We start from the raw sequence: 10,930 nt of genomic DNA, 5'->3' as shown, positions 1-10,930 counted from the left end.
GAAAATATAATGACATGAGATAGAAAGTCATGCCTGGTTCATCAGAGTCAGGCACGAAAAAAATCTTTTTCACATCAAGCAAAAGGAACCAGCATATGCCATAACCCGCCCGGTAGTTTCTGATCTTACTTGCATAGCCTGGTTGGCATTCTGAACCCCGATCAGGAACTAGATGCTGCGAAAGCAAAACGAGATTTCTTGATGCTGTAACTTCCTCAGTCAGTCTCACAGGAGACAAGACTTGTTCCTCACACAAGCATCAAAACCTGGCTTTACCGCATTGTGTGCCAAGGCTGCTGCTCCTGCAGCAGCAGCAGCAGCAGTCCTAGCTGTGGACGAATGGGCCGGATTAACCATTAGTTTTGCTGCGACAGCAACACCATGGTCCATGGAGAGGCCTTCCTGCCCAAGCTTTCAGGAGCCTTCCATATATGGCCTCAGGCACAATGCCCAAAACATGTATGTACTCTGGAGAGCGAGCGGCATGAGCAGGTGCGTGTCCATGAACCCGAGAAACCTCAGCGGCAAGCTGCCGGCCGGAGACGATGGCGTTCTTCCTGAGACGAGCCAGAGCCAGCCGCAGCAGCAGCACGAGCCAGAGCACGCCGGCGACGGCGAGATGGTGCATTTCAGCCACCCGGAGCACCGGCTGGCCCGGTTCGACTTCCCGTACCTCTTCCTCTGCATGGGCTGCAAGGAGTACGGCGCCGGCAAGCGCTTCATGTGCCAGATCTGCGGCTTCCAGCTGCACGAGTTCTGCGCCATGGCGCCGCCCTCCCTGCACGACCACCCCTTCCATCCCAAGCACCAGCACCTCCTCTTCTTCGAGAAGCCAGGTAATGGTTTCCGAGCCATCACACGCCCGGCACGCTGCCCACTCACGACGAAGATGCATTTTTTGATCGTCAGGCGGGTTTCTCCGGTGCAAGTGCGACATCTGCGGCAAGTCGGTGAAGGGCTTCTCGTTCCGGTGCGCGTGCTGCAGCTTCGACGTGCACCCGTGCTGCGCGGCCATGACGCGCCGGATGGAGCTGCGGGCGCACGGCCACCCGCTGCTGCTGGCGCCGGACGCGGGCGCCGGCGTGGCCACGAGCTTCGTGTGCCAGGTGTGCCGGAAGCGGCGCTCGGGGCGCGTCTACCAGTGCATGCCGTGCGGCTACTACCTGCACGCCAAGTGCGCCAAGGACATGGTGAACGGGCTCTACGAGCACGGCGTGGTGCCGCCGGAGAAGAGCAACCCGCTCGTCGCCGTGGCCAAGGTCACCATCAACGCGCTCTTCAGCGTCATCGGCGGACTCATCGAGGGCATCGGCGAGGGGATCGGGGAGGGCTTCGTGGAGAACATTGGCAGGAGCAGGGGCAGAAGCTTGAGATGAATGGAGAGGCTAAAAACATGATGCGTGTCTCAAGGCGAAGGGGAGTGAATGAGTGATGTTTATCGCTGCAGAAGTGTAGCTCCTATATGTATGTCAGATCTTTTGGTCTGTTTGAGGAAAAACAGAGGACTTTTCTACCAAAAAAGTTTGAATGGATGCTAAATTGCCTATGGAATATAGCTTGAGAAAAAACAAAAGATCTTTTTTCCCAAGAGGTTTGAGTAGATGATGAATACCCTATGAGTTCAAACAAATCTTCTAGGAAACCTTTTCAAAAATTGCAAAGGGTTTTGATCCTCCAAGAGTTCTATGAAAATATTTTGAATCAAATAGGCCCTAAAAGAGTAATCTAAAACTCACCTTATCTCCAATCTCCATGATGGTTTCTCCCGCTACCAAGTAGCAATTCAAGCAAAATGTGAGTCAACACCAACTGAACATAATGCAATAACATAAAAACACAGAGGTATAACAACAGATAAACCATAACCACCAGACCACAAAACATTTGTCCAAAATAAATCTATATAATTATTATATGTTCACTTTAACGAATATATGTCGCCACCATCCAACAAGTCTACCACAATGCACTCCCAACACAATCTATGAGGTAAATAGGTACAGTAACAACATCAACGGTTCAAACAGAAAAAGTAAACCATGTCTAGGCAGAGCAACCAAGTTTCCGCAAAACAACTATCCAGCTTTTCTATCATCAGAAGCCACCTCCACCTCCCTGAGGCTGCGGATGAAGAATATGTGCGCAGGAAGCCTCGCCATCCATAGGGGGTAGTACTAACTAATTCAGAAGCGAAGAGAACTTAAACCAGGGAGGTCTAAGGTTCTGCCCGCCAGGATCAACGCGACGACAGCTACGGCGACCGCGACTCCGATGAGGATGTACTGCCGCGTTCTCCTTTTGCCCCTGTTACGCAGGGGTGCGGGCATGGGCTGCAGCTGCCTCACAGTTGGTTTAATGGTGATCCTCTTTGGGGGTGGTGGTTGAGGAACCTCAGAATTCCTGGCATTTTGGGATGTGTTGCTTTCAGTGTCTGCTGCCGCTATAGCTGCAGAGTTGCTCTCGCCACTTGCTAAGTCTGCTGCTGTAGTGCCGGCCTTTTTAGATTTCTTTGCTTTCTTCTGCAGATATTTGGCAATAAGGATGGGAATTAATAATTTGTTGTGTGGGCAGTACAGTGTATCAAGAACAAATGAGCTCTAACATGGAAGGCAGAAAATTGCGGAAACATACCTTTTCCTTCATCTCAGCTTCCTTGCGTGCTTTGAACTCCGCCCTTTCCTGAGCCTTCTCTGCCTTCTTTTTCTTTCTTTCCTCGGCTTCCTTAGCTTTGGCTATTTGCTCCAAGCGGAGTCGTTCCTTTTCAGCTGCAGCCCTCTGCTCTCTTAGTTCCTCCTCCTTGCGTGCCAACTCCTCCGCCTTCCTTGCTAGCTCCAACTCCTCCTTAAGACGAGCCTTTTCCTTCTCAGCTTGTTTTACATCTACCACTTCTTGAGCTTGAGCTGGAGCTGGAGCTGGAGCTGGGGTTATTTCTTTCTGGGATGAACTACCAGCTGCCTTCGCCTTGGCCTGCTTATGGATCTGGGTTGGTGGTAAAACAGGAAAGGAATCCTCTTCTACAGGGACAACAACTGCAGCAGACTTTTCAGGTGCTGCTTCTGAAGTTGTAATGGGCACATTTGGGCTTGAAACAGTGAGTTGAGATGGATTGTTCGGCCTTCTACTGTAATTGTTACTGGGAATGACGGGAGGCTCCTCATCAGGACCAAGTGATCTTCCATCATGGGTACCTAATCTCCTCAGAGTGCTAATCTGGTTTGCTTCAACATACAGCCTGCGGAAGTCATCATCTTTGTTCCACATCTCCATAAAGCCCTCTACCTGAAAGAGGAAGACCATTCAAAATTTAGTAAATTACTGATCAAAGTAAAATAGCATCAGATTATATGAGGATCAAGAAAGAACAACAACTGTCATAGTTTAATAACTATTTAAAGAGCATAAGAAATGAGTCATGAGGATGCTGATACTCATCAATCATAGGAGAGACTATGAACGAATTAGCATACTACTTAGTTGTAGGAACTTCTCATCTGAAGGTAGATCATAACCCTATAGTACATTCAAATATGTATTATAGCTCTGGCACCGCCATGTTTTGTACCGAGATAACAAATTGCAAATGTCAGTGGACTGTATCTAAATACTGTTGGCCAATTGGCTCAAAAGCGCATGTAAGTTGACCAGCTCAAGCAACTGAAACATCAAAACCAAGGCCAAATATCCATCCTACCAAATGCATAACTAGATAATAACAGAGATGGTGTCGTGTGATTTACCTGATTATTACAATATGACTTAAGTCCATCCATGTCACCAGTTGCTAAGAGGTTGCCCACAGCATCACGGTCCTTCTTGTACATGAAGAAGTACTTGTTCTGCCATGCCAAAGAAATAGAAGGATTTTCAGTTTTTCACACAGCTAACCAGAAATACTACAGAGTAGACTCTACATTATTAGCCACTAGCACAGTAATATTTCTCCTAACAAAGGAAATAATAATCTAAACACTACAAGCCAACAAGACGCTTCTTACCTTCTTGCCCGGTTCTCCTCTCAGCTCAACCCAAGTCTCGTAGGCCTGTTGACGTAGTTCATTGGCAGCATACAGGTCATCATTTAACTTTCTGAGTGCAGCTCTTTCATCCTCGAAACATTTTTGGATCCTTTTTCGGTTCTCCTCAAGGGACTTTAGGTTTTTGAAAAGTAAATCTGATTCCTTCTTCAAAGTCTATAGAAGAGAACATAGGTCAGTATAAAATTAATGAAATACGAATTGAAAAGAACAAGGTGTGGCTTAAGAAAATACCTTATGTTGCTCATGAATGTGATCCTTTTGATGGAATGCTTCACTCATTTCAGCCTCTGAGCCCATATTGGAGCACGCTTGCTTCCTTTGGGCTTTCAGTTCATTAATCTCTTTAATCAGAAGCTTCTCTTCTTTCAAAGGAATTGTCTCATGTTGCATAGTCTTCTGTTTCCTCATGATCTAAATCATCAGAATTTTTAACATAAGATGCCAGATCAAAAATCACAATAATATAACATGAAAAATGTTAATAAGGTTAATACACCAGCGCAGAATTCTTACCAACTCATCGATTTCTTCAACTGAAGTTGCTTGATTCAACTTCCCAATCGTTGACCGTACACCATCTAGAACATTCCTCTTGCCGGAATGTACAGCTCTCGCTTCATTCTCTTCTTTTCGTGCTGCGTCTAACTTCTCCCGATACTCTTCAAAGGCAGCCTGCAATATATTAATACAGAAGTCAGAAACGTGCTAAGGAAGGAAAAGGAGACTTGAACATTCGGACGCTCTGTTACCCTTTGCTTTTTCTTGCGAACATTAATTGCATCTCTTTCTTGAGTCAGGCGATCTAGATGAGCTTGAGCATCCTGTACCCTTGCCCAGACATCATCACCCGCAAGTTTAGGAACCTTTACGATGAAGAACTTATGTGGCCTCATGAGCTGTATATTTCCCTTGTCACTCTCAATATCAACAGCCGACTCACTGGAGTTGTCAGCAATCTTCTCCTCGCCTTTGTGTGCATGTTCATCATCATTCTGGTCTTCCACTGGAATTATCCCGTCAACAGATGAAGGTTCCACTACTGTTATGCAATAACCAGGGTCAGAATTTGTACTTCAACAAACAACCATATTCAGCACTAACTTCAAGGAGAAGATACATAAATACATAAAAACAGTGCATACCTTCCAAAGATTTGGTTTCAACCTCGGTAGAAGATAGATTGCATGCATTTATATTTTCAGTATCTTTGGATGTCTTATCTGACGTCCCCGTCGCCTTGTTCGAGTGAGGAGCCTTAACTCCAGATTCCAATGTAACAACTGGCAGGCTAGGATATTCAGTCAGAGAAACTAGCTCTTCACGCGTAGTTGATGCGTCAAGAATGTCCGACTGGTCATTATTAGATTGGCAATCTGTAACCAAATCACGTGATTCGACTATTTGTGAAACATCACCAGCTTCACGAGCCACATCAGATTCACTTCCTGTAGCAGAAGAGGGTTTAACTTCATCTACAACAGCAGCTTTATCATCAGTCAATCCAACAGCTTCACCTTGGTCAACAGCAGCTTCGCTAAGAGATGCATCTCCTGTATCATGTCTGAGTTCAGCGTCATCTGCCACAGCAGTTCCATGTTCCACGGAAACACCAGATATAACTTCATCGATAGCGGTGCTAGATATTTCATCAGAATTACGCTCCTCCGCTTGTACATGATCACAAATTTCCAACTCAGTATCCGGTTGCACGTACTTGTTATCAATGAAATCAATGGACCTTGGCTCATTATGGAAAGTAGATGCTTCAGCCACATGCAACGCAACGTCTTCAACAACCTCCATCTCTTTACCTGGTTCTGCCTCTACCACAACATTGTCACTTTTATCAGCTGCAGCTGCACCAGTGCCAGGTAATTCCAACTGCTCGTGCATTCCAGTCTGTACAGAAGAACAGTCATTCTGGGCTAAAAGTGCATCCTCAGGGGAAACTTCTTTGTTTACCTCCTCCTTGACTTGGTTAGACGAATTCACAGGCAATGGTACACTCCTGTCTTCAGATGCCGAGTTGAGATCTTGTGTTTGAATGATATCTGTTCTATTCATTTCCAACATGGCAACCTTTACATCAGAAACTGCCGTGTTTCCATCACCCGTAGCATCTTCTACCTGGAGTATGTGATCCCCCTTAGGTTCAACAACTGGATCTTCTGAATTTGCTGACTGAAGTATGACAGAAGGGACATCATCCTTGACGGATTCATTATCTTGCACAATTTGTTCGCTTATTCCCTCCTTCACAACTTCAGCAGGAATGGCCTCATTTGTTCCCTCCTTTGCAGGAGGTTTTGCTTCCTCGTCAGATGAGAGGACAACAGCCGTGCGGCCATCATGCAAGTCCCCCTCACCATCCTTTCCTACTATGTCTTCCACTTCAACAACACCAGAGGCAACTTCGCTCTGTCCCTCAAGCTCCAAAGAAGTGTCAGCAGTGTCCTTGGCACAGCCAAGGACGTTTGCGACAACTTCCTCTTCTGAAGGTCCTTTAGAAGTCGCTTCACAGTCGCTTCCATCCAATACTTCAGGCTCAGTAGTCAGTGCTTCTATTTGCAGCCCTTTGCTCCCATCAGCATCAATCCCAGGAGCAGATGTGCAAGAATCAGCAATCTGGTCGACATGGTCATGCACGTTGCTCCCATCCTGCTCCACCAGCTCTGTGATTGCAGCATGGTCATGGTTGCCCTCGTCGGCGTTAATCACGGGATCAGTAGTCACACTTGTGTCAGCATCATGCTGTCCAGTCACCCCCAAAACAGCTGATCCATCTGTACCTGGCTTCATGATCTCAGCAACAACCTCTTCTCCTTTGCTCTGCTCGACGCTGCCCTCAGACTCCAAGACAACGGAAACAGACTCAGCATGTCTGGGGGGCTCATCTGAACCACTGGTCTCTGCTGGAGCATTCTCTCCATCCTGCTGTTCTTCAGGAGCAACAACCTCAGTGGCAGCACTTTTCTCACTTTCTCCATCCTTGGCATTAAGCACAGATTCCACCGCAGGTGGAGCAGAATCATCTTCAGCCTCAGCATGGTCGATCCTAAGTTCTGCTGGAGCATCTTGACCATCAAGCTCTCCAGCGGCAGCAGTTCCCTGCTCCCCCAGTCCAGCTTCAGAATTGTGGCTTGCCTCCCCTTGGACTTGGACCACACCATCGTCCTCAGACTTGTCCACCACCGCGGGGCTAGCATGCCCGTTGGAAGACGGAAGGCCAACGGCGCCGTCCAGAGCGGCCAATTCCCCACCGGCGGTGGGGTGATCTCCGCCGGCGTCAGCAGCCGGGGCTGCATTGGCCCGGGGCAGATCCTCCTCCTCCGAGCGGGAATCCGCCTCGGCCACGGCGCCCACGTCCGAGCCGGGGTCGGAGTGGCCGTCGGAGTCGCCGTTGACGATCACGAAGGGGCCGCCGACCCCCTCGCGCTCCTCCCCCGTGGGGGAGACCACCTTGGTGGCCGCCAATTCCGCCTTGGGCGCCTCGCCGGCGCCGCTGCGCGCCGTCCCCTCGGCCGTCATTGCCGCACAACTGCGGATCACGCCCCGATCCTGCACGCCACAGCCAAAAAAAAAAACAGCACCCATCCCGTCAGCCCCCGCCTCGCCCGGATCACAGATCAAACACGCAATCCGCCAGCGACGAACGAACCCAGCACGAAAACGAGGCCCTCGCCGCGCATAGATTGACAAAACCAACAAAAACATAAGAGAAGATCTCGAGGCAGGGAGCACTTACAACTCAGGCCGCGGATCCGGGCAGCTCCTCTCCCCCGCCGTCCTCCCCTCTCCGCTCCTGGCGCGTCGACGGGACGGGACGGGAAGCGAGATCGATCGGCGAGACGGATCTGCGTCTACCTCTGTCCCGCGGCGTCGGCTTCCGTCGTGGTGTTGTGTTTCTGTTGCGCGCTTTGGGTTGGGTTTTGGCGTGATTTATTCCGAGGGCTCCCCTGCTCAGATCTCTCTGCGCCTCCTGCCTCTCTCTTCCTGCGGGCGCTGGCCGCGGCTACTTGTAGTGGAGGGAGGGGGAGGCGTGGTGCGGCCTGCCTGCACCCAGCCGAAAAGCAGTTCGGATATGGACCCGATCCGCAAACAAACTGCCTCCCCTACGGGTCTTTTTTATTTTTATTTTTATCTGCTCCTCTTTGTTGGGTTGGAAACAAACTCTGTATGTACTCCTCTCGCGATTTCGTGTGGCCTGCGAGGTCCTGCTTGTAAAAGGCTTTGCAGGAGGCCCCGGTGTAAATGTGCACTCTTTCAGGTGTGTTTCCAGGAGCCTAATTGTAGTTGTAACCGTGTTGCCGGATAGGGCAAGGTGATCATACACCATCCAAGGCGTGATGAGGTTCTATGGGTAGATGGTTGTGAGATTATACTTGGAATGGATTTGAATTTTTGCTTTAAACTACAACCGTTGGTTAAGCGCGCGAATCCAATCAACGGTTGCTCTTGAGTTTGAAAAAAGGTGGCAAACGCCCGCCATGCAGTCACGTGCGTCGTCTATTCTTTTCCCGCGTCGTCCGCTCGTTTCCTCTTTCAGCTTGTGTGATAGCCCATGTCGGTCCTAGGTATTTTGGACTTCATCGGTGTTCTTAAAAGTTATTTTCTTCTATGTTATCATATAGAATGAGACGATACGCATCTAGCCTATGTTGATATTTTTTAAAGAGGTGATCGATTTGTAAAACGATGTCCGTTGGTTAAGCGTGCGAATCTAATCAACGGTTACTCTTGAGTTTGAAAATTGGTGGCAAGCATCCGTCATGAAGTCCCGCGTTTCTCCTATTCTTTTCCCGCGTCGTCCACTCATTTTCATTCTTGGCTTGTGTGATAACCCGTGTCGGTCCTGGATATTTCGGACTCCGTCAATTTTATTAGAAGTTAGTTTCCTTCTGTGTTATCATATGGAGTAAGACGATACGCACCTAGCCCATGTTGATAGTTTTTAAAAAGGTGATCGGTTTGTAAAACGATGACCATTGGTTAAGCACGGGAATCCAATCAACGGTTACTTTTGAGTTTGAAAAAAGGTGGCAAGCGTCCGTCATGAAGTCCCACACTTCTCCTATTCCTTTCCCGCGCCGTCCACTCATTTCCGTTTTCGTTTTGTGTGATAACCCATGTCGGTCTTGGGTATTTTGGACTCCATCAATGTTATTAGAAGTAAGTTTCCTTTCTGTGCTATCATATAGAGTAAGACGATACGCACCTAGCCCATGTTGATAGTTTTTAAAGAAGTGATCCGTTTGTAAAAAAATGATCGTTGGTTAAGCGCGGGAATCCAATCAACGGTTACTATTGAGTTTGAAAAAAGATGGCGAGTATCCACTATGAAGTCTCGCGCTTCTTCTATTCTTTTCCCGTGTCATCCACTCGTTTTCCGCTTTCGGCTTATGTGATAGCCCGTGTCGGTCCTAGGTATTTTTTGACTCCATCGGTGTTTTTAGAAGTTATTTTCCTTTTGTGTTATCATATACAGTAAGACAATACGCACTTAGCCCATGATGAAAGATTTTAAAGAGCTGGTCGGTTTGAAAAACGACGACCGTTGGTTAAGCGCGGGAATCCAATCAACGGTTACTCTTGAGTTTGGAAAAAGGTGGCAAGCGTACGACATGAAGTCTGGCGCTTCTCCTATTCTTTTCCTCTGTCCTCCACTTGTTTCCGTTTTTTGAGTTGTGTGATAGCCCGTGTCGATGATAGGTATTTTGGACTCCATCGTTGTTCTTAGAAGTTATTTTCCTTTTGTGTTATCATATAGAGTAAGACCATACATACATAGCCCATGATGAAAGCTTTTAAATAGGTCATCGGTTTAAAAAAGATGATCGTTGGTTAAGCGCGGGAATCCAATCCAATCAATGGTTAGTCTTGAGTTTGAAAAAACGTGGCAAGCGTCCGCCATGAAGTCTCTCGCTTCTCCTATTCTTTCCCCGCACCGTCCACTCATTTCCGCTTTTTGGCTTGTGTGATAGCCCGTGTCAGTCCTAGGTATTTTGGACTCCATTGGTGTTCTTGAAAGTTATTTTCTTTTTGTGTTACCACATACAGAGTAAGACGATACGCACCTAGCCCATGATGAAAGCTTTTAAAGAGGTGGTCGGTTTGAAAAACGACGACCGTTGGTTAAGCGCGGGAATCCAATCAACGGTTACTCTTGAGTTTGAAAAAAGGTGGCAAGCGCCCGCCATGAAGTCCCGCGCTTCTCCTATTATTTTCCGGCGCCGTCCACTCATTTCCGTTTTCAGCTTGTGTGATAGCACGTGTGGGTCCTAGGTATTTTGGACTCCTTTGGTGTCCTTAGAAGTTATTTTCCTTTTGTGTTATCATATAGAGTAAGACCATATACATCTAGCCTGTGATGAAAACTCTTAAAGAGGTGGTCGGTTTGAAAAAGACGACCGTTGATTAAGTACCGGAATCCAATCAACGGTTACTCTTGAGTTTGAAAAAAGGCGGCAAGCGTCCGCCATGAAGTCCGACGCTTCTCCTATTATTTTCCCGCGTCGTCCACCCGTTTCTGCTTCCGACTTTTGTGATAGCCCATGTTGGTCCCAGGTATTTTGGACTTCATAGATATTCTTAGAAATTAATTCCTTCTGTGTTATCATATAGAGTAAGACATTACATCCACATCCCATGATGAAAGCTTTTAAAGAGGTGGTCAGTTTGAAAAACGTTGACCGTTGGTTAAACGCGGGAATCCAATCAACTGATATCTTGAATTTAAAATATCACAAACGCATGCCACGTCGTTGCACCCCCCCCCCCCCAACACCGTTTCCCGCGCATGCCCCTAATTTCCTCTTTCTGTCTTCTTTTTATCATATGTCATTGTTACGTATTTCGACCGAGAGGTGTTCTTAGAAGGCCATTTTGCATTTTCA

General features: G+C 47.6%; 1 protein-coding gene across 1 annotated transcript; it reads right to left on the bottom strand.

The window, feature by feature from the left end:
- Positions 1–1,883: 1,883 nt before the first annotated feature.
- Positions 1,884–8,032, bottom strand: LOC123399478. The gene is made up of 9 exons (XM_045093890.1): positions 7,783–8,032; positions 5,180–7,595; positions 4,787–5,076; positions 4,551–4,709; positions 4,269–4,448; positions 3,996–4,190; positions 3,738–3,836; positions 2,632–3,279; positions 1,884–2,519 (listed from the first exon to the last, which is right to left on the bottom strand). Exons 2-9 carry the CDS (start codon positions 7,563–7,565, stop codon positions 2,184–2,186), a joined length of 4,293 nt encoding a protein of 1,430 aa, XP_044949825.1. The 5' UTR covers positions 7,566–7,595; positions 7,783–8,032; the 3' UTR covers positions 1,884–2,183.
- Between the last annotated feature and the right edge of the window lie 2,898 nt (positions 8,033–10,930).

Source organism: Hordeum vulgare, chromosome 5H (assembly GCF_904849725.1).
Source record: "Hordeum vulgare subsp. vulgare chromosome 5H, MorexV3_pseudomolecules_assembly, whole genome shotgun sequence".
Taxonomy (NCBI): Eukaryota; Viridiplantae; Streptophyta; class Magnoliopsida; order Poales; family Poaceae; genus Hordeum; species Hordeum vulgare.
This window is presented reverse-complemented; position numbering and strand designations above follow the sequence as displayed.

Excerpts from the sequence above, each read along its gene's own strand:
- LOC123399478 (XM_045093890.1), bottom strand. The coding sequence starts at position 7,565 with ATGACGGCCGAGGGGACGGCGCGCAGCGGCGCCGGCGAGGCGCCCAAG. Across the intron at positions 4,710-4,786 it reads TTCGCAAGAAAAAGCAAAGG|GCTGCCTTTGAAGAGTATCG; the intron begins GTAACAGAGCGT and ends AATATATTGCAG. Across the intron at positions 3,280-3,737 it reads AGTCATATTGTAATAATCAG|GTAGAGGGCTTTATGGAGAT; the intron begins GTAAATCACACG and ends TTCCTCTTTCAG.